General features: G+C 41.0%; 1 protein-coding gene across 1 annotated transcript in view; it reads left to right on the forward strand.

The window, feature by feature from the left end:
- Nucleotides 1-1,231: 1,231 nt before the first annotated feature.
- Nucleotides 1,232-23,284, forward strand: part of ush2a (Usher syndrome 2A (autosomal recessive, mild)) — a 153,944-nt gene continuing 131,891 nt past the window's right edge. The window contains exons 1-13 of the mRNA XM_078795872.1: nt 1,232-1,709; nt 2,243-2,449; nt 2,516-2,834; nt 3,746-3,960; nt 4,435-4,665; nt 6,496-6,664; nt 13,237-13,372; nt 16,428-16,491; nt 16,930-17,031; nt 17,215-17,404; nt 17,745-17,953; nt 18,851-19,072; nt 19,681-19,774. Of these exons, the coding sequence (XP_078651998.1) occupies nt 2,382-2,449; nt 2,516-2,834; nt 3,746-3,960; nt 4,435-4,665; nt 6,496-6,664; nt 13,237-13,372; nt 16,428-16,491; nt 16,930-17,031; nt 17,215-17,404; nt 17,745-17,953; nt 18,851-19,072; nt 19,681-19,774 (2,019 nt within the window). The 5' untranslated portion in view covers nt 1,232-1,709; nt 2,243-2,381. The remainder of the gene's footprint in view (nt 1,710-2,242; nt 2,450-2,515; nt 2,835-3,745; nt 3,961-4,434; nt 4,666-6,495; nt 6,665-13,236; nt 13,373-16,427; nt 16,492-16,929; nt 17,032-17,214; nt 17,405-17,744; nt 17,954-18,850; nt 19,073-19,680; nt 19,775-23,284) is intronic.

A 23,284-nucleotide genomic window follows, 5' to 3' on the forward strand; every position in this document is an offset into this window, starting at 1 on the left:
CTCTCCTCACCATTAGATCTATCCTAGCCCCTAGTCTCCTCCCTTCTTTGCTGCTCCCCTCCCTTTGCTCCTCTCTGCCTGCTATTGATTAGAAGGAGAACCTCTAATCTCCTTAAGGTCATTAGGAACACTTAATTAAAACCTAGTTAGAATGCCTTTGTTCAAGCAAAGCAAATTGCAGCTGTTCAAATGTGATTAGTATGATAACATAAAAACTTGTTAGCGGGGCAAAATATAAGAGAAAATGTTTCTTTTTTTAATAGAAATGTTTACATAATTCACATGCATACTGTACATCGGAAGCTTGAGGTTTACTGTTTATTTTGGGATTGTTTATGGTTTCCTGTTGGATGTTCAGCTTTATCATATAATGTTTATGTTTTTTTTACAATGTGAATTAAATGGGACACAATTGCTGGGGCTTGAAAGGTTGAAGATGGTGTTTCAAAACGCCATCCATACATCCATCTTCTAAGCTGTTTATCCTCATTAGGGTTGCTGGTATGCTGAAGCCTATCCCAGTCGTCTTTGGGCGAGAGGTGGGGTACACCCTGGACTGGTCGCCAGCAAATCGCACGGCACTTATAGACAAACAATCATTCACACTCACATTCATACCTATGGACGCTTCACATGTACTATGTTCTTGTCTTTTACATCAATGACATTGAAGTAGTGCCTGTAGATCCTGAAATTGGTAGTTTTAACTCAGTAGGCTGCTTCGGACGAGCCATTGTTGCATCAAGTGTGGCTATGGTATTTTGAGATTTATAACAGCAACAACAACCTACCTCAACTCTGGCACTGATTGGCTTACAATGAAATTGTACTCTAACCTTAGCCAATCAACATTACATGTATCATTAATCAGATTACCAGTAAAGTAGTAAGTATCCACGTCCACCACTGAGGACACTGGATAAAATGTGTTTTCTGTATCCTAAAAGTGACTGCAGCCCAAAAACACAATTACTGGATTCGTTTTTACAAATCACCTATTACTGGAAAGTCCATGTTATTCCACGTAGAGTGTTTTTGCATTGGCAGCCTCATTTAGTGTAAGACGACAGAGGACAAAAATACATTGCCTTCTCATTTTTACTCCAGTGACGTAATGAGTGGCCATGATGGTTGCCTAGTAACGGAAGTAGCGTCCTCCTCGCTTTTGAGAAGCACTTATCAGACAGCCTCATTCCACACAGGAGGTAAGGGGTGTACTTAGAGCACCTCTTGTGGGTGATTAGTGAATATATTACGCTTAGTTGTCTTTAGCGTTGTCTTCTTAGTGTTGCTCGAATCCGCCACACACCGGATTCCGTTACCTGCCTCGTTGTAATGTAATGTAACGTAACTTAACGCGACGTCTAAGTTACTTTAGACTGCAGTCTCGCGCCATTTACCAGATGGTGGCCGGTGCTAATCTACTTAGAGGCGCTGGCCAGTGTGTCGCTGCTTCTCCTCAATGAGAGAAGAGAAGGAGGAGGGGAGCCCAGACAACTGGGTTGCTGTCATTCAGTGTTTTGTTCTATCTAAAAAGTCACAAGTTGAGCGACGGGAAGCGTAGCAAGTGGATTTTCGCCGTGTAGCTTGCCAGGTGTTTAGCTAACAGGTTCAGTTAACTTGCTAACTTAGCCACGATATCAGCAAGTTGGACTTTTATGGATTTAAACCGAATGGAGCTTTGTTATGCCAGGAGCCAGCAGCAACAGGTGAGCTACCAGCAACTACCTGCTATTTTCTAACCATATCTGTCTATTTGTAATAAATTTGTGACAGAATATAGCAACATTATTACATACACCGTGTCCGTCCTCTCCAAGGCACATTATTGTGAGCTCGGTCGAAGTAATTCAACACTTGAGCCTGACTGCTCCGCTGGCCTCCCTTTTTTGTGTGTGTTGTCAAAATGTGAAATTGAAGCTGATAAGCATTGCAATGAAGAGAGATTTGGCCTAAGCCTCAATTTCCAGCAAACCAATGCGAAAAAAGCTGTTGAGTTGTATGAGAACCCGGAGGCCAGATGCCAGGAGGAAACAGGGCATGTTTAATTCAATGGGGAATGAAGAAAAGGGGGGGAAAGTGATGTAGCAGTATCAGTTGAGCCGTGCCTCCATCAAGCTGTACATGATAGTGTCGGCTTTGGCCAGGGAATAGCCTGCATGGCATTTCACTTGCCTCAGATTTGTCTCATTTTGGATTTTGGTCTGACCATATCGCTCTCCCACTCTCTCTCCCTCCCCAGGTTGTGAAATCCTACCTATCATGCAAGGCTTTGGCTGTGGTTTGTGCTGTGTGTGTGCGGAGTTAACCGAGACCGAAGCTTTGCACCTTCACCCCTGGGGGCATCGGCCTGTTAAAAATGTTCCCGTAACCCTGCAACCATGAAACCATGCCAGTCATCACTTATTCAAGCGGTGCTGGAAGGTTTCCGAGGCATCTCCAACTCCTGGTACATCTCTCTGGCCTTCAAAATTTGATACCACATTGTAGAATCTTAGATTCTGCCATATTTTAGGGTAAATATGAGGACACTAAAAGCAGAAAAGAGAATAATTATGACTAAAAAAACGTTGAGCCAAACTGAAGAGAGGATGGACAGTGGACGTCAATTACGGCTTTACTGGGAAGTTGGAAATGTTGAGGAAGAAGTTGGAGGACAATGGACGGAGCAGATGCAAACGGAAAGAGAAGCAAGCGGAATTCCATTCCTGGAAGAAGGACACCAGCAGAAAGATAACAACAAGAGCCATAAAGTAATGTTGGTGATGAGGTGGCATCACATTTTCCTATGGCTCTGTCTCCTGTGCATCAGTCCACAACCTGCTTATGCACAGGTAAGATGATAAAAGAAAACAAAAATTGTATGTATATTTTCATGCCCGTTTTGTCAGGAAGGCGACCAAAGATTGTGTCCAAATTCTAACAACTTGGCTCTGTTGGTTAATAGCTGAGTTTTGCTCTTTATGGCGCCCATGCCGATATTGGGGTATGTGTTGCCACAAATTTGTAGTGTTCTTTGCTTTGCTGGTGCTGGAACCCTGGCTAACTTGCGCACTGCAGATGCTGCAGACGCATGTTGACTCCTTTAGGAGAGAGGTATGGAAAGGATTCACTCTGTACATTGGTTCAGCACCCAGATGCTTCATAGAGCAATGGTGAATAGAGTAAGACCTCTTCTCAGTCATAACAGTCGGGGCACTAGCATACACACACAGCAAAATAGTTTTAGAAATGCTGCAAAAGTTAAAATTGCAACCATTTCAAAATGCACCTGCGTTGTTTTGTGACACAGTTGCATAAAAATGTTTTGAAACGGTGCCAGTGGTGCCTAACCCCTTAACTTAAAAATGGAAAACATACAAATGTTGTTTGTATGCAAAACATATACATTAGCAGAATACACATGCATTCCGCTATTGAAGTACATACATCTACACGGTGAGTAGAAATATAGTACAACTATAGTAGCATTTCTAGTATTCACATTTCATTCAGCACATTCACAACACAATACAGTCCATTCAGTGTGTGTAGGCAATTAGTTTGTGTGATTTTTAAGACAGGCCATCAACCAGATGAGTTCTGCATACATTAGTTAAGGCACAGGCCGTTAAATTACGTGGCACTGAACACAATTGTCATTTCCGTATCTGGATACGGGTTACTGCTGATAAGAATAAGAAGTACATGAGGTCCACATTAAATGGAATGGTCACACTTGCTCAAGCTCTTGTCATTATTATAGGGACATTTTCCGCCAATGGAGAACATTGCTGCCTTCAAACCCGTGTCCACCTCTCCAGCTCGTTCCACCTGTGGGGTTCCAGATTGGAGTGTCTACTGCCAGCCGGCTTCCTTGCAGACTGAGCTGCACATGTGCCATCAGGCCTACTGTGACCAGGAGTGTCCCTATAGATCCTCCACGCCACCTTATGCCCCACTATTACTACCTGTGTACAGGTAATCAGATCATTTACAGTTTGAGTTTTCAAAGTGTAGCACAGTGAGCCTCCGCTCAGAGAATTACAATGTCACCCACATCCTGAAAAACTTTCTTGGGCATTTGCAGATTTTTCTGCTCACCACAGACTTTATTTAGTCTCTGACTACAATGAATAATTTTTCCTTTGATGCAACTGATTTCTTATAAAATATGTTTCTTTATTTTACCCAAGCTACATTTTGAAAACCCATTGATACAATGCATATCTATTGAACTTTGACAAGGTGTAAAACTATCATGGAGATCTATTCTTAATTTACCAAACTACTTTAGGTAAACCGACACTTTGGAGCTGCAATAAATGAGCTATATCAAAATGTCAGGCTTTACGAAGTTAATAATATGCTGAGAGGTGTTGTGAATGTATATGAAGTAAATTCTTGACACAATATTCACTGATGTACTCTTTTTTTTTTTTTTTTTCCCACCAGGGGTTCATGTGTGATCGAAGACACAACTGACACCCCTCCATTTCGCCATCAGACGTCAACATTTGAGAGCAAAAGCACCACTAAGTCAAATGGGCTTTCCCATGGATCTGGTAGTGTTATGTTTCCACCAGGCCAACAGGGATGCCTAGTCTCACCCCCCTCACAGAAACTGGGAGCTTCTGGATCCCTCACACTGGCATTATGGATTAAACCAAGCTCTCCTGGAGATATGTGAGTCTGATCTTATCTACTGTGTGTTTGTGTGATTGTACATGTTATACATATGTATTCATAAATGGCAATAGGTAGCAACTGTGTTTTGCTCACCTTGCGTAAAGCCCACAATTCAGGTCTTGTCCTGTCCTACGTTAACATGTTGTGTGTGACAGGCAGGGATCAGAGTGGGCTTGTATGTTTCAAGCTGGTCGGTGCAAAGTTACACACACTGCGATCAGTTTTCAATCACACATGAGTGACACACACAGACACAAAACCTCACTCTCAAAGAGGTAAGGTGCCTCTTCTCTTTTCTTGTACAGTGACACTTTTTTGGAATTGACAATCTTTATGTGAGACATGAACACACGTCTTTATCTTTTCTGTGTGTTCTAAGGATATGAAAACAGATAAAAAAAGATGCAGCTAAAAATGGTCGTAATGAGAATCACCTATTCCGCTAATCAAGCCTGAAAGAAAAAAGTTTTTGCTGTTTTTCCATATCAAAACAGTGACAGCTGAGTTGGGGGTGGGGAGAAACAACACAGCAGATCAACCAGCCGGGTGCAGAACAGCACAAAGACTGGTGTGGAGGGGAATTACAATGAGCCATTTGAGACATGAGACCATCAAAATAGGTGGTCAACAGTAAAACAACATGCAGACTAAAAAACCAAAACATAACAGGTGACTGATTTTCATGATTGATTACGTTGACAAAGTCAACTAATTGCGGCAGCCCTAATTAAGACAATACCTCTCATTTATGTTTCTCGCTGTGACTGCATGTGAAGTTGCCTGCCTGGTGATTTTAATGACAGACAAGTGTTGTTGTCACAGTGGTCTATCATACATGGCACCTGCACCTTGCTCTCTCCCTTTCCCTCTCGATCTCTCGCTCTGATGCTGTCGTCAGCCATCGTTCTTTTGTAGTCACCCATGGCCATCAAAGAATCTAGATGAAAAGAGGTCTCTATCCTCACCCTCATCCATCTCCTCTCCCCTTTTTTGTCTCTCAATCACTATGATTTCACATCCCCCCCTTCTCATCCAAACAATGAACAGGACCAGACACCTGTTCTTACTAATCATTGTTTTTACAGTAGAAGGACCTCATTCTGTCCACTACTGTATATGGGCAGGTACAGGGACACCTGGCTCTAACACCTACATGAAGTGAAAATGGAGGACCGTAGGTAGTGCAATGGGTTGCTAACTTTCATGAAGGTGGCATGTGATCAGTTCACTCACTATTCTAATCATTGATGTTCTTGAGTTACTCCACACACTGGAACAATCTGTTTGTCTATTATGATCTAATGCCACAGAAAGATGCAAGACTAATTGTGTAATACTGTAAGTTGTGCCAGTTTTATTAACATAGTACACCATATAATTTAAACGGCAAATAAATCCCCTTTGCCAGAGTATTGTTGACTTGGCTGTTTTGGTTACTTCCTTTCTTACAAAGACATACATGTCGTATGTTTCACACAGATGCTTTTCTCTCATTCATCCATCACTGATTTATATGGAGGGCGTCTCTGGGTTCATAAAAGCAATAATTTCCCATAAAATGTCACTGATGCTGGTTAATATGACATGTGGAGGGTGTTCGTCTGTGCAAGTCTGCAACCTGTGTAGCTCCAGAAACCTAGCAGCCGTGTAAAATATTAATATTGCATGTATAAATGTCAGAATGAGAGACTGCATCTAGTGTGGTGGTGGACTGCATGAGCTTTTGGATTCAACCCTCCTTCTAGATTGGCCTTTCAGCACAAACGCTGGCTACGTGTCATTTTGTTGACATTCCTGAGTGGTGTTGGTCTTTTTCTGTTTTCTCAGGATGCTGCTGGAGAAGAGCTCAAGAGAGCGATTAGTTTTTTCACTGACAGTGTCTGAACAGATTGTCAGTTTGCAGTACATTGAGTCCAGAAGTTTAACCCCTCTGACGATCACCTTCAGAACAGAGGGGCGACTTGTTTTGGGCAGGTGGACACACCTTGTTTTACAGGTAATGCACACACAAGCACATGAGTGCGCACACACACTCGCACACAATTATAATATCATTTATTTTGGGATGTCCTTCTATTCTGCTATGGTTTTGAATCAGTGTGTGGTTTTGATAAACATCCTTTTGTGAAATATGAAAGGTGAAACTGTTCATTCTGAATAGTCTGGAAGGCAAGACTGTTGTGGAAGAATAAGCAGAGTTACTGTTGATTCAGTCTCAACTAGATTGCTGTCTAAAGAAGAACAAAACATGATGTAAGCTGAGGAAAGACACAGTATATATGTGCAAACCTCTGCTACGACAACTCTGTCGTTCGTATTCTGCACTCTGCATTCTACATTTCCGTGTAAACAGGAGTTCACAACATTCAATTATACACTCTTTTCCAGATATCTCTTTGAAGAAAGCTGAAAATAAATACTTAAATATTGTGTTTGTCATCGTTCAGTCCTGCTCTACTGACGTGCATGTTAAGTGGAACGGCAAGAAATATCGACGCCATCAGGAGTTTATAAAAGGAAATGAGAAGAACAAAAAGTCTTTCTTGAGCTCTGACCATTCTCAAATGGCAGCCAGTGAAGGAGGAGAACTTTATGAGGCTGTAAATGACTCTGTTCGAGTATCGTTTTACAGATTGCTCTGTTGGACAATCTTACTCTTTCATCAGCTCTGAATAAGATCAAGGTGGGAGAAAACATGGGTACCATAGCAAGATTTGTTATCCCTTCCTACGTAAAGTCAACTCACAGTTAATTTTTTTTAGCTTTATTATAATACTAATATTTTGTCCAATGTCTGCCAGATAAATGTAGTGCTTAATCACACGTGTGTTTTAATAATCCCAGAGGGCATCAAGTTTCTGTTTATCTTTAGTGTCTGTGCATGTGTTGTGAAAGTATATAAGGCGTTGTGATGGTGTAGCCCTTGTAGCCAATTTGCGGCGAGGATGTTATGTCTTGGAGGTGTTTGAAAATGGTGCGTGTGTATTCCTGTGAATCAGTCTGCCTTTTGTTTAATGGTGTGGTGATGTGATCTGCTTTGACCATTCCGAAGAGTAACATAATCATCCTTGACATTCAAACACCATTCGCATACTGCCATTCTCATGACTAGCACATGCGCGCACACACACACACACACACACCAGCAACTCGCAGTTCAGTGATCATTTGTAGCGGTGTGTCAACTATGATACATACAGTATATTTCCCTATGAAGGAGATGAGTCATTTAGAAACATTCCCATACACGCGCATGCACCAGTCATCTGTCTGTTTGAAACGATCAAAACACCAAAAAGACAGTCGAAAGGAATCGGGGTTTCCAAGTGCCGGGAGCAATTCACGCGCACTTACACACACACAATCGCATGTGCGCACACGGGGCCAGGAGCAAGGTGCTGCAGGGAGGCTGCTGCTCCCAAGGTAGTTGTCTCATCTGATTATGATAACAATGTACAGAGTAGCTGAGGAAAAGGTAGCCGGGAGGGGACTGAGAGAGGAAGGGGGGATGTCGGAAGAGCAGTGTAGTGATAGTACACTTCAAAGCCTCTAATCTGTGGCTCATTTAAACATTGTACTAAGGTAGAGGCATGTGTACATACGTATAATGTAATTTATTTTTCAAAAGCTATTTGCTTTATTTTGTTTCTGCTAAGGTAATGATACGTATGAAATACTGCATACCACACTGACCTGAATATAACATGACCTGTCTTTTTGAAGATCTGTTTTTGGAAAAATATTTATTTTGACAAAAAAACTGAATCCATCTTTTTTTAAAATCAGTGGAGTAACATCTGGCAGTTTACAATAAAGGAATGATATTTTTTACGTGCTCAACAGTTTGATGACTCTGCTTCTTTAATAAGTCTTAATGTTGTTTGGTAACTTTCATAATTTTTGAGACACATTTTTATCCAGTGACCCAACCGAGAAATGTGGCTAGCCAACACTGTATATTGGAGCAAAGTAAGCAAAACTGACATTGGTCCTACACAGTACATCCCTGACACCCTCTGGCTTCACCTCACAGGACAGTCTAACAACTAGCTTGCCAACTCCAGTCACAAATCATCACCTAACTTAAAAGGCACCTAATATTATGTTCCTTCCACTTTCCTGACCTATAAATGTAGTAATATTGTATTATGGTGTTAAACAATGCCAAAGGTTCAGATAATGAGGTTTGCACATTTGGAATTCAGCCCTGAAAGAAGTTTTGGGATGGCTCTAAACGCTGGGTTTCAGAGGGCGTTTTAACACTGATGATGTGTGATGTCAAAGATAGCCGCGCTTCCTTATATGGGCGTGCGCTGTAGGCCAGATATGCTCTTTGCCCTCCCCCAAGCTCTGCTTCTCCCACCCTCCCTCAAGTTCTCTGTTTACAATTATTATTATTATTATTAATTATTATTAAATCAGATGTGATTATATTCAGGGGGTTATTTTGGATGGATCTGATTTTTGCAGGGGTCATGACCCCCCCTCATCCCCTGTGCAAATTACGCGCTTGCCATCCTACAGTTTTTTAAGAGAGCCCCCCCTCTCCCATTGCTTAAAAGAAAAGTCTTCTAGACTAATGGTATTTATTAAAAGGTTGGCATTGCACCTTATATATGCCCCCCTCTCTTTTTTTCCTTCTCTGGTTCTCTCCTTTTCTTTTTCCTTGCCTCATCTATCTCTTCAAAGCCCCCCACCCCGCCATAGACCACCCCTTCATTGTCTCTTTGCCGCCACCTTCTTTGTCCTTCCCCCTCTCCCTCCCATTTTCTTTACACTACCACCCAGTCCCTCTATCTCTCTCTCTCTCTTCCCTCTCTCCATCTCCCTGGGGACAATTTTCTTTTCTTAAATAAACTGTCATAGCTAGTGTTAAAATATGGGCCTTACACCGGCCGAGCGCAGCGAGGTAAAGGCACGGGGCCCTGGGCTGGTATAAAACATGGATAATATGCTGTGAGAGGTAATTGTATCTTTTAGCACTGAGATGAGTAGAACAAATGTGTCCCCACCTCTCTTTCTTTTTCTCTTTTTATTCCTTTTGCTCCACACCTCCGCTTTCTATCTCTCTCCTTGCACGCTACAACCATCCTGATAGAATACATTGAATACTGGCTGTACATCAGAGCTGCTAACTGTTCATAGTGGGGGAGAGTGGAAAAACAAGAGAGGGAAGCACAATCAAAGGAGAGGGAGGGTGAGGCAAGAGGATCAAGAAAGGTGACAATGTGCCTGGAGATTCCAAAGTGGAGAGGCAGGGATGGTTCTAATCACAGTGCGCTTTTAATTGCACCCTCTTAAAGTCTCGTGTGGATAACTGATATCTTCCCCAAATTATGTTAAGTTTGTAAAGATGAGTGGTTGAGTTTTAATGCCATTAAGGTGAGACCATTGTGTGCTGTTATGAAATTACACTTTGGTCTTCAGGGCCTCTGTCGGATAATGTCTTATAATACGAATGGATAATGTCTTTGAGGCCAGCGACCAGGACCAATCAAAGACCAAAAACAGCTACTTAACATCACTTAAGCACCCCACAGTTTACAAAAAAATACGTCAAAATGTCAAAGATTGCATTGATATCAGTAACACAAGCTCTGAAAGTCATAGTCTGGGAAATTACCATTCAATAAATAAAAATGCGATTCATTCTTAACTTCTGTTTTGGCCATGGTGTAAGTCATTTCGCAATGGACGTACACTATGACTGTGTAGTCTTTGATATCAACAGTTGTCTTGCCGTAACACTTATCTATCCTTGAACACTCTCCAAACTCTCTCTATCTGTGTTTCTTCCTTTTGTCAACACTCAAATCCTTTCTTTTACTAGACCTTTCATTCCAACATCCCTGATTCTCCTCCTTTATCTCACTCACTTGCTCCTTTTCTGCCTCCTCTTATTGACAGCTTCCCTGGCAATGGTAGTATTTGTCTTATCTGTGAGTGGCTTGTCAGTCATTCCGTCCCTGGGTAGCACAGCCTCAGACGGCTGAATAGAAAGTGAATACAGTTTGAGGTAGTAGGGAGGAAAAATACACAAGGCATATAAGTAATAAAGTGTTTTTGTTGCATACAGTGATTTGTGTCCCTCTGCTGGCTGCAGGCAGTTTTTTTTAAGCATCTGGTATTGAATTTTCTTATATTTGCCTAATATCGTGCTTGTTCATGCAAGCCAGGCATGATTTCACGAGTGAAAAGCTATGAAATGTGACATAAAATTCAATTGCACACAGGTCACTGTTTTTTTTTCTTTCTCTACACTTTGGTTCGTGTGTGGTTTCCTCCGCAGAGCGAACCTGGCCTGCTTTGTATGTGAGTATTCCCCTCCACTTCTTATTTTTGTAGCTCACCGCTATCAACTGAGCTTAGAGGGAAACAGTGTGGTCTACACTGTGTACTGAGCCATGGCTTGGCAGGAGTGTGAAAATGGAGAAGAGCTTGAGTCAAAATGCTACTCTACAGATCACTAAAAGCTTTCCACTCACGGTTTGCTTTCCCTCACTTTTGGAGGGGCTTAGGTGCCTCTTGGGGGGGATGTTTTTTTTACACAAAGAAAGGATGCTTTAACCTGCCTGAGAGCAAACAACCTTTTGGAACAAAACTGAACAAAATACTCAATCACTGAACAAAAATATAAGTGAATCTGTACCTATAGCTTACTACTTCACTTGTTTAGCAAATATACATAGAGCAGAAGTTATGCAGAGGTACTGACGTGCCTATTCACTTTCAGTGAGTGCGTAAAGTGGAAATAAAGAGATAGGAGAACCCTCTCTAATGTTCTGAACTCTTCTTTCGATGGCAGTGTTGTATTGAGCAGAATTTTGTGTTTTTTTCGACCACTCTGAGACTGACAACGCATGTGTTGGGTGCAACCTGTAGTGCACTGCATGTTGCATCAGTTACCTCAAAAAGAGAAATATGTGTTAAGGGCTATAAATACAAACATGATTTATTGTCGAGTTGCCTTTTTTTGTAAACTGTGGGAACGGAGGTAGCACTTGACTTAACTGCACCTTTTACAGTTAAGAGAAACTAGGTATTCATGCTTTCTTGTCACTAGACTCAGTGGCAACAGTCCAAATGAGTTATAAATGCACAGACTCCCTTCATTTTCAAAGAGTTGGGAATTTACTCAGATGGAGAGGTAAAGGAAAGAAGTGTGACGGAGAAAAGGAAAAAGAAGTGTTTATGAGAGTTAACAAAGAGGACTTGGCTGTGTTTCAGAAGGGCGCGTGGCGGCTAAGGAGGATGAAGCGCTTCAGTATTCATTTACATCAGTCCTGACAACTGCCTCACATCTCCCCAAGAGCCACACTGCTCAAGCTTAAAGATTCTTAAAGTGGGCCCTTCTTCTGGTTCCCTCTCTGACTTTCCCTTTCCTCCCTCCCATCTCTTCTTCTCCTCCTCACTCCTCACTGCACCCCCCCAGCCCATCTTTTTTTTTTTTCTTACTCCCATTCTCTCCTGAGCTCTCATGTGCTTGCCAGTCTTCAATCAGCCATCATGAAAGTGTCTGTCTGGGCGTCTTAACCATCATCTGAGAGGCAGACACTTGTCTGGGACTGCCTTCATCCCCTAAAGGCGCATTTTTTTTACTTGGACTTATTTCCCTCCTCACACCTTTTCAACTTCCCTAAAGAGCTGACAACAGATGAGAGCGACAGGGCAAGATAAACACAAGGAGGCACGAGTGGGAGAGGTTGTGGACAGAGAGAGGTAACACATTGTGGATAAATTGGGAAGGAATATTAATAAACTGGTTGAGAAAATTAAAAAAAACAATACCATGGGTGAAGAAATCAAATTGCTGCAATGGACAGAGGAAAAAAAAGACACAAGCAGAGGAAGCAAGAAGAAGGAGAAGGCAGAGTAGGAGGGGTCAGAAGAATTAGGATTATCACTATCCCCACAGTGTGGTTCCCAAAAACAGGATTTGGAGATTGCCTAAAAGGGAAAAAGTGGCACATTAAAGTTTTGAGGCCGCTCTTATGGAGGTGTCTTTCTTTTTTCCCTGAGTTTGATGTAAAAGGGAGCTGCCGCTGCTTTGACAATGTCGGCTCTGGCGTTTTCCATATTCATACTGCCAATCGAGAGAGCACAGAGGCAAGGAGCGCAGAGATTTTTGGTCAAACAGAAAGCTAATTTGTGCTGAGGCAGTGTAGCCCGAGGCTTTCCTGCTACTAGGGAAATGTATAATTTACACACACACACGCATGCACACGCAGGGTCATACAAAGATATGCAAAAATGTGTGCACACCTTAAGTGATAGATACATGTGTAGAATGCAAGCAGAAATGATGCCACTATTCATATCCCGATCTGCTAAAAGTTTCTTTTGGTCCAATCTTTGTACTTGGGATGCTATCCAGTCATTATAATGAAACAAATGGACAAACATGTGGATGAATGTTATTTGCAGTTTGTAGTGGAGTTTGATTACAGTACTTTGACTTGTTCTGTCACCACCTTGCTTGTGTAAGATGCTGTCACTATAAAACTTGTGACATAATGCATGAAGACATTCTTGCTGGACATTCCTCACCCCGTCTGACTTTTACTGTAGGTCCATGACAGACACATCAGTCTGTTCCTAAATGGGCTGGAGGAGGACGGGACACCTTTTGAGACACAATCACTGGCCACCAGACTGCATGACAGCGATGAGGACAGTACCATGAGGGTAGGACTCTGCTCCAAAGGTAAGGACGGTTGTTTTACAGACCAACAGTGACAACTATACATTACTTATTACGCTTATATACATTATACATTATATACATTGCTATTACGTTTAATAGTGTTGGTCTACAAATTTGTTATCATTCCTTAAAGTGTGCAGGAACTGTGCAAGAGCACAATAAGGAGCCATATTCACATCCTTAGAATGGACCATTGCAGTTTTATTTCTCTGCAGCTACAAAAAATAAATACACATCTTAGTTTGTCTTGTCAGTGTTTGTTAATATGGTGTCAATGATTACACCACCTTTTTGCCCCCTCCTCTTTCAACGACACATTTGTGATTGATTGGTGGTGCCTGAGAGCCATCTCAGAGTCAATAGGAGAGAAATTGAGAGAAAAATGATATCCGTTCATCTCCAGAGTGATAAACGAGTGTTTTTCTTCTCGTTTATCAGACATTGATCCCTGGTTCACTGCAGGTAGCATCTGATAAGCTGAAGATCACATCAGAGCTTGTGATCAATACAAGTGATTGGCTTGGAGGAGTGTGTGTGCGTGTTTGCGTGCATGTGCACGTGCGTGCGTGTGTGTGTGTATGTATGTGTTGCTCCGTGATCTCCAAACCCTTGGGGGCTGTGTCTGGAATTCTGATCAGTGAATTGATTGTGCAAATGCTGATCAGATGTATTGATTAACAACCATGTTTTGTTGTTGGTGGGAGAATGCTCTATCTGATGAGTAAAAAGGAACGGAACCTAAGCAATGTTATTTCAATAACTAGTTGTAAAGTTGTGGGTATGGCCTAAAGTTTTAAATGTTTATGTTACTTTTCAAAATACTTGGATTTATTTGTTTATTTTTAATTCTATATTAAAGACCAATAGTTGTTGATACAGGTAACCAAATGTGTCAAAATGAAACTGACAAGGGTTCTTACTTGAATGTAACAGTGGGATAATCAAAGTAGAATGTATACAAATCACACAAAGAGTACATGCATATTTTCTGCGATCAGTTGTCAACAGTTCCAACAATGTAAAAAAACAAATATGCAACTTAGCAATGCAATGGATGAGTGAAGTAGAGATTGGAAGACAGAGACCTACACACAGTAGAGAGAATTAAGGCTTATACCTTGCATCATCCCAGTAACAATAGGGAGAGTACTTTACAGAGGAAGCCATAATCCCATTTCCACACGCTAAAGAAATCCTCCGCCAAAGCCTCAGGCTGCACAACCACACACTGTTCGAACAGACTTAGATCGCATAACACTCTTGCACTCTCATTCAGTTTTATACACACACAAACACCTTCAATACGCACACACACACACATACACACTCACATTCGTAAAATGTACTGGAGCCAAACGCGGCAAAGCCTTCCTCAAATGCAAATGTGCACACACAGGCATGCACATGCATACGCTCACGTTGGGAGTTTGTTGGAATACACACAGAAAAGCTCCTAAACACACACACTCTTTGACAAATCTAGACATGGCAGGGGTTCTGTCAATGCTTAGAGACGTTATCCCTTTTCTAAGAGTCGTTGTCAAACTAGACAGAACTTTGTTGGATACTAAAACACTCTCTTTGGACCAACATCATTGCCTTGTGTATTTAAGTCTTTCATGTTTTATCCAGCATTGTCAAATTTGGAGGCTTGTGTGTGTTCACTTATGGGTTTGATGGTGTCTTTTGTGCACAGTCCAGTAATTCCCTTACACATCCTTTTTCCGTAGCATCAGTCGGCACGCTTCATCACAGGTTTTCGTATGTGCCAAATTCCTCCCTGTTTCCTTTTTTTTTTTTTTTTTACAGTAAAAGAATAATTTCGGTTTAGAGCTGTTAATTTGAGGCGTTACTCTAGGCTTTATGAAACTTCTTATATTCTACTATCACTTTTTTCATTTTTAAATCCCAAAGATGAAACTCTGCATAAAGTAACTGTTAAGTGAATGCCTCAGACAACAGAAGCCCAGCAAGGAGGAGAAGCCATATGGGCCGTCATGGAAAGACAAGCCCCTGCATGGCCTGTGCCATCGACACAAGTGGCTGACATTGGGAAAACATAGCAATGGCTGGTAAAGGCTGAACTGAAAGATGGCACAGAGGCACTCATCATGGGAGCGCAAGAACAGGCAATAAACACAAGATCAACAGAGGCTGGCCTCTACCACATCAGACAGGAGACCAGTTACACCAGTTACACCAGTGTAAGAAACTGGCAGGTAGGGCATACATACATGGAGCATCACAACCAGGTGGCAGGAATAGTGTATTGGAACATTTATACCAAATATGGACTGGCGGTGCCAGAATCAACATTGCAGACTCTACCAAAGTTGGTTGAGAAACACTTTTCTGCTGTGTGTATGCTAGCGGCCCCGCCTCCTCACACAGACAAAGAGACTGTATTACTAACAAGAGGGCTCACTTCGTTCAAGCCATTGTTTTATGAAGCAATTGTACCCAGGGACTGAAAACAAGCACATAGTGAATACTCTTTGTGTCCGTTTGGAGGCAAGAGAAGAGGAAAACTGACACACATCCAAATCAGAATATATCAAGGCTGGTGTTATTGTGTGAATAATTTATTTATTATCGCAAGACTTGCCATGTTTTAATCTGACACCCCTATCATATACAGCCGTATATTGTATAGTTATATAGCATATAATTGACATCAAGATTCTGGACATGCCCCACTTCAAGGTAATGATTTTGCAAGATGGTTGTGTAAAAGATAATAAGGCAGAGGTAAATCCTTCTCCTTAAATGTTAATTTAAAAAACAAACGCAGTGTGTGGTAGCAGTTTGAGGAAGGTCCATTTCTTTTCCAGTATAAAAAGTGAATGACCATACAAAATTACTTTGCGTGCTCTTGAGTGTCACCAAATGGAGACTTTGTCAGCTTTGGATCCTGAAAGTAACTAATCTGAGGAGGTATAGGTAGCTTCACATAGTCATTATCAAGAAACCAATAAGATAATCTACTAAATACTGTGAAATCCTCGCACGCTGTACTTTGAGTACAAACCCATTAACACTTGTTCTTTCTCTCCAGGGTCCAATCAGTTCATGGGGTGGATGCAGGACTTTAGATTTTATCCTTCTACTCTGACCAACAGGTGAGGTGGAAAGACGTGGGTGGTTTTGTGAATGAGTCGGAGTAGGATCCTTGACAGTGAAAATGACCCACAATGTGGATAGGATGGTGACAGATATCCTTGTATCTTTAAATCCATAGTGCTTCCACAGGATTTTCTTTAGAAATTCAATACAAGGCAATTAGTGTTTATTTTGAAAGGGATGTCATACACATAGTAAACCTTTCTTTGCTTACGATTGAGGAGAGATAAATGATCCCTTTCTGTCAGATAAGATTTTATCTAATAAGATATTTGTGGTCATCATTGAGACAATTTGCATTGTGCTGAACATTGAACTGGCATCATTGATTCAACTACAGTTTAGGTAGACAATAAGTGTCATTTGATCATCACTTTTTGACTCACTTCACTGTCAGCATCGCTTGCGTTTAGTTTTATATGTTTTTATTTTTACAGGGAAATAGTTGAGATTTATTCAGGTGCCCTGCTGCAGCTCCATTCCCAGTCTGAATGTCGCTGCCCTCCCACTCATCCCAGGGTCCACCCTTTAGTAGAACGGTACAGTGCAACTTTGGCTACTTTACAATAGTGAGATTTTATTGCTGAACATTTTGTATCATAAATGGATTTTATATTCATCTGTTGAGTTTCCAGTGTGTGTTTTAAATAGGGCAATTTCCTCTCACATAAATGATACTTGCGAAAATGCAGTTAAATGCCATTTACTGTCAATTTCAACAGATACTGTATCCCCAATGCTGTTGAGGACACCACCAATGACAGAGTCTTACGGCTAAACCTCAATGCATATCCACTCGCTTACATCAATGATCAGGACATGGGTACCACGTGGCGTTCGAAGATCTTTACCACTCGGGAACTGGACGAGGGGCTCACTATTACCGTAGATTTGGAAAATGGACAATACCAGGTAACACACCAACAGACGTCAAACCTGCTCAAGCTTGACCTCAAACACACATCTAATTTTATGAAAATATATATGTTATTCATTATAAAAATAAGTTAACCACTGTTAATTTAAAGTATAATAAATTGCTGTATCATTGAACACTGTATTACGTAACTCTGACACCCCTTGTTGAGGATGTTCCAATATTCAATATGCAATGTGTTTGTATTACGCTGAAGGGCACATAGTTTTGGTCATATTCCTCTGTATTAATAATGATATACATATGATCTGATATGTAATACTTATGGATATGATCTGTCTTCTTATAGTTGTTTTTTTCCCCTTTGTGCTTCAGGTGTTTTATGTCATAATTCAGTTTGGTAGCCTCTTGCCAGAGTCACTTCTGATCCAAAGACAAAGACTCTCGCATCAACAGAACAGTATGCACACAGAGGAATCCTGGTTAGACTGGCAGTATGTGGCTAAAGCATGCAGTGTGTTTGAGATGCAGAATAATGGGCCTTTGCTAGCACCGGACTCAGTCAACTGCCTCCAACTGCCCAGGTAGTGCAAAACTACTACTAGTGTATTCGATCATGTATACAGATATTTAAAAGAGTTTTCTTGAAACCATATTCTGTATTTTTCTGTTTTCTGTTATATTGCATTTACATATTGTTTAAATGTTTAAAAAGTGGGGAAAGAGCAAGATAAGAGCAACAAAAAAGAGCAACAAATAATTGATTGCTCGTCCTGCTTATTTCACTGTGTATAAGTTACAAATACTAAAATCAGCACACTTTTTTTCTGGCTCTCTAACGAACCAGATTTAAAAAGGTAACCACCCACAGTCACCTTGGCACATTGCTGGTGACAGGCCCTCCTTTGGTACCACAGAGCTGGACTTGGAACACCATCTAGCACACACACACACTCGCAGTAATTTTTGGCAGGGCTGTAGGTATCAAGGTCTGTGTTGGCACAAGATAGAACGGGTAGGGTTACCTACCTGCATGAGATCAGAGATTATGTAGTCATTGCTCATTTTTCGCTTGACTGACAGATGATATCACATACAACCATGCCTGGTGGACTTACATGTATCAGTTAATTTGGCATATGAGCAGTTGAATGTCACATTGGCAACAAAATAAAACACTTTCTAACCTTTAGTGGTTGATAATCATCATCAATAAGAGAGCCTTTGTTTGATCCTGAAAGATTTATGCTTCTTATCTTGTGAGATTTATTTAATCCTACAGGGGACTTTGTGCCCTGTGAGTTCACTGGATTGTTTGTTTCAAGTGTTTTCTGATCATCAGGTAGTGATCTGCTCCAGGAATATACAAGTATCAAGATAAAATGTATTATTTTATGACACAATACAGATGTATAGTTCCTCTAAAGCATATCTTGTAAATCAAATGGTTATGCCAGTCTTTTTGTTTGCTTAAATAATAGCGAGGTGCCCTACTCTGGAGGTAACATCACAGTCAGCCTGCTGAGCCCAGAGCCAAACCTGAGACCAGGCTACAATGATTTCTACAACACCCCTGCTCTTCAGAGGATGGTACATGCCACCCAGGTCAGGATACATCTTAGAGGACAATACCACACCAGAGCAGCCGAGGTGGACCAGCGGCACCGACACTATGCCATCAAAGAAATCACCATCAGTGGCAGGTGTGCTTGCTAATGTTAAATGTTCATGTGTCGAGTTAACTGTTTAGTTAGCTGCTTTCGTTCATTACAATTTAGGTTGGCACAGAACACAACCACCATTCTGTTAGCAATGACCAGAATGATCAAAACAATGCAACTTTTAGAAAACACTTGTTAATTATGAATGGAAAAAACCCTCAGTGCATATGTGCATCAGATTTCATTAATCTTGCCACTGGAGAACAGGAAAAAAATGTCACAAAAGGGGGCAGGAGGTGAAAGGATACACAAAGGAAAGAATAAAGAAAGAAAATCATCTGAATGTCTGAATGAATAATTAAATGGCTGTCTGATTTGTGTGTGTGTATATATATAAGAGAGCGAGGACTGTCTGCTGTATGTTATGGTGCTATGATTATTTTCATCATGGCATTTATAAATATTGAATGGGACCTTCCTAATGGCCCTTCGATCAATCCACGAGGAAGGCAAGCCACGGGTCAAAGCAGAAACTTTTAAGTAGCTTATTTTATTCTTCTCTTATTGTTAGAATTATTATATTGGTGACGTTTTTGCAAAGATGTGGAGAATCTGCTTCATACTTTTTTCATTTTCACCCACATCACCAGGTGTGAGTGTCATGGCCATGCAGACCATTGCGACACCAGCTTCACTCCCTACCGCTGCCTGTGTCTGCCTGAAAGCCACACTGAGGGAAACAATGTAAGTAACCAACGTGCATTTCAACACCAACAAATGGTCAGTGTACTAGTCTCATTCATTTTCATTAGCACACTCCTTGAAGATAATTTCTCTCAAATAAATGCAATCTGATTATACTATAGCATAATGACTGTCTTCAGATAGTGTCTTAAACATCCACATATATTACACCCAAGTGGACAGGCCTGCACATACACCAAGTATCGAGGAAAACCCCAGGGAAGTATATCCTTTTGGTCTATATATAAGTATTTTCCCACTTAAAACATAGAGAAAATCACTAATGTTGAAAAGCACGGGTAGAAGAACAGTAATTCTCCAACATGTCATGCTGCCAGAGCCACTCAGTTGTGCAGGCCTTTTGATGCGTTTACATTCACTGCATGTATGCTTAGAACATTAACGATGTGTGATACATGCGTTAGTAAGTAGCTTCTAAAAGCTCTCAAAAAGGTCAATTTTGGCCACAAATCCACTCTCATCACAGAGTTTAATGTTGTTGTTGTATCGTCTGTTAGCAGCCTCTTGATACAATGAAATGATACACAAACTTGATGTTTCTTTCCAGTTACATTTTCTCACACTTGATTTCATGCTCGTAGCGGATGTCACACCCGCTCCCCAATAAATTAGCTGGTCATCATTGAAAAGTTCAGTACAGCTGCTCCACCACTCTGCAATGGCAACCTGAATTATTACCCACTTATTTGTTATTCACACACTATGTGTATTTTAGTCAGCTGGCTTCCTGGGTGCAGACATACAGCTGTCAGCCAGCATGACTTATGTTGCTATCTCAAACCCTGTGCTTGATTCTAGCAACAAGAATTGCATTTGTCATGTAAAGCACACACTTAATAGGACATAGTCAATTACAGTTTGTCATCCTGACTAAAACACATGAAAGATCTGTACTTCTCTTCCTCCTTTTACAACCTTGTTATCCCCCTTTACCACTCTTGTTTCTATCCTCTTTCTTTTGTCGACTGCTCTCCGTCTCATACTCTCTCTCCTGGGTCTTAGTTGAAATAATGTCTTAAATCGACTAGAACAATGACATTCCCTCAGCATGCATCTCTAATCAGATGTCTTTCTCTCTGTTTGTCTTTTGCTCTATTTCACTGCGCTCTTTTCTGTGGCAGCCCTCATTCCTTTTTGCCTGGCTTTATGAGCATTTCATTCATTGCTGGCTCTTGTGTGTAAACTCGCTTTTATTCCGCGATTTTGTTGTTGCAAGTTAGGATGGGAAGAAATTCCCCTGAATGGAGGTTATCAAGAGATGTGTTCAATTACTTTCACAACTTGGGTTTTCACATACCCCTGTTTTTGTATGATTGAACAAATTGAACATTTGGCCAAAGTTGTACCTTTTTTTCATACATTATTGCATGTAAAAAACTTGTCTGTTTGCCCTGTACTGTTTCATTCCTTGCGTGCCCAAACAAAGCTGTGCATTTTTTGCATGTGACGGCTAAATAATCCACCATGGGGCCAAAGAAAGTGCCAGCAGCTTGATAAAGTAGGTGACAAAAACTCAATAAATTGAACTCGCCAACTGAGATACCACTGTAACTCTTGAAGGGGACCTTTTATGCTAAGTTTTTGTCCCTTTGTATTGAGTTGTGGACTCTGATAGAGCAGCTACACACAATAAACCAGTACAGAAAGCTTTCTAGATCTTCCAGAATCGGCACCTATTCCAGCTGTGTTTCGTTTGATTCCCTGCTTCACCTGCAAAACGGTCTGTTTTAATCTATTTCACCTACGTCCCGCCTTCAGGCACGCCCACTCTGATGTGATTGGGAACTTCCCAAAGGTTCCTGTGGACTTCTGGAGAGCTGTTGAACCCCACTTTTTAATTTTGTCTGTATATGAGTTCATGATATATGTGGTGGAAATATGGTCTTTACACGTTTTTAGCAGGACGACCCATGTTTCAAAAAAACTTGAGTAGACCCACTGATTGTGGTGGAAAAAGGCTATTAGCAACTCCAGACATCGGTGAGTAGGGGAAGGGCTAAATGGTGAAACTGGGATTCTGCCTGGGATTCCTTTTTTGATTTGTTATATTGATAAAATTTTACTTGATCAACAAAATTCCAGAAAGCAATCGAGTCCATCTGTTATCCATCTTCTGTGGTTAGCCACTCTTTTTCTATCTTGCAAAGGTGGTTGTATGTGTTAATATAAATAGCTATCTCACAGGAGGTTTTGATGAGAGACATTGGTATGTGCACAGGATATGCTTGTGTGTGTGTGTGTGTTTCTTCCAAAGCCCCCGTGCGTCATCCCTCACAGTGAATATTCAAGACCTTTCTTCTACCTCAGTAATAAAAGGCTATGGGGAATATTAGCGTTTAATATTGCATGTGTTCTGTTGACTTGAATCGCCGGCGCACCATGACGGATGTTGTACTAATCTGCAGAATTTCCACAGTGACATTAAAGTGACAGAAATGCTCAGACATGTGTCAAGATGATCAACGGGGGCCTGGGAAGACACACACTTACAACCGGTGCACACACACACACCCTTCTCACTCTGTCTTTTGATGCTTTCTTATGTGCACTCCGTGTCACACTTGATCTCTCACTTTGTCACTCCGTCCCACTGCAGCTGATGAATTCAGCCATGTCTGAAAGCTATATCATATATTGTTTCACATCACAGCATACACTACAGAATCGTATACTCTATAATGTATCCTTTTTAGGTGCACAATGTTTTATTAATTGATCATTATTTGATCATTCAGAATTGCATCATTATTGAAGCATTTGATCCAAAATATAGTCACTGCTTGGCTGTGACCAGTCAACTAGTTTGCAGTCTAAAGAAGAACAAAATTAAATCACTTAAAGGTCTTGTCTACCTTGGTTAGGGACTGCATGGGGGGTACTAACTTTCCAATGTACTTTGACTTTCCAAGCCACACCCCACATAACAATTCCGCAGTTATGTTTGTCAGTTATGTCAGTTAATAATAGCAATTTAGCATAGTTGAGCTACTAACGTTATAGCTATCATTGAATGTATATTCAGTATGCTGTGCGGTACATGCCCGTGCTGCTGATATGTACGTGTTTATCGGACATTGGTGAGTGAAAGTCATTAATATGAGTCATTTTATTCAGTTTTTTATTACTTTGAAATGGGAAATATAGACATGTATTATGTTCAGTCTGTTCTTTTAAACCACTATTGGCATCATATGCTAGCCGTTGGTTTTCTTCTTTTTTTTAATGGTTTTGAAAAAATATACTGTTTTTAGCCTGGCGACTGATATTTTTCTGGAGGAGTTTGCATCTGTGGGTGATAGATATTAATAGGCTGTGACGTTAAGAAGGCCTGCCCAGGGTCTCTGTTGCAAACATCTGCCTGTGCAGCAGATTTACACCTAGGTAGGGGTTAACCGGGTTAACTTTAGATACACACACACACAAGACGACTGTGCACACACAAACAAACACACACACACACACCAGGGGCATGACCTTTCCAGTGAGAGC

Source organism: Doryrhamphus excisus, linkage group LG13 (genome assembly GCF_037039965.1).
Source record: "Doryrhamphus excisus strain RoL-2023G ecotype Guam linkage group LG13, RoL_Dexc_Guam_v1.1, whole genome shotgun sequence".
In the NCBI taxonomy this organism is placed as follows: Eukaryota; Metazoa; Chordata; class Actinopteri; order Syngnathiformes; family Syngnathidae; genus Doryrhamphus; species Doryrhamphus excisus.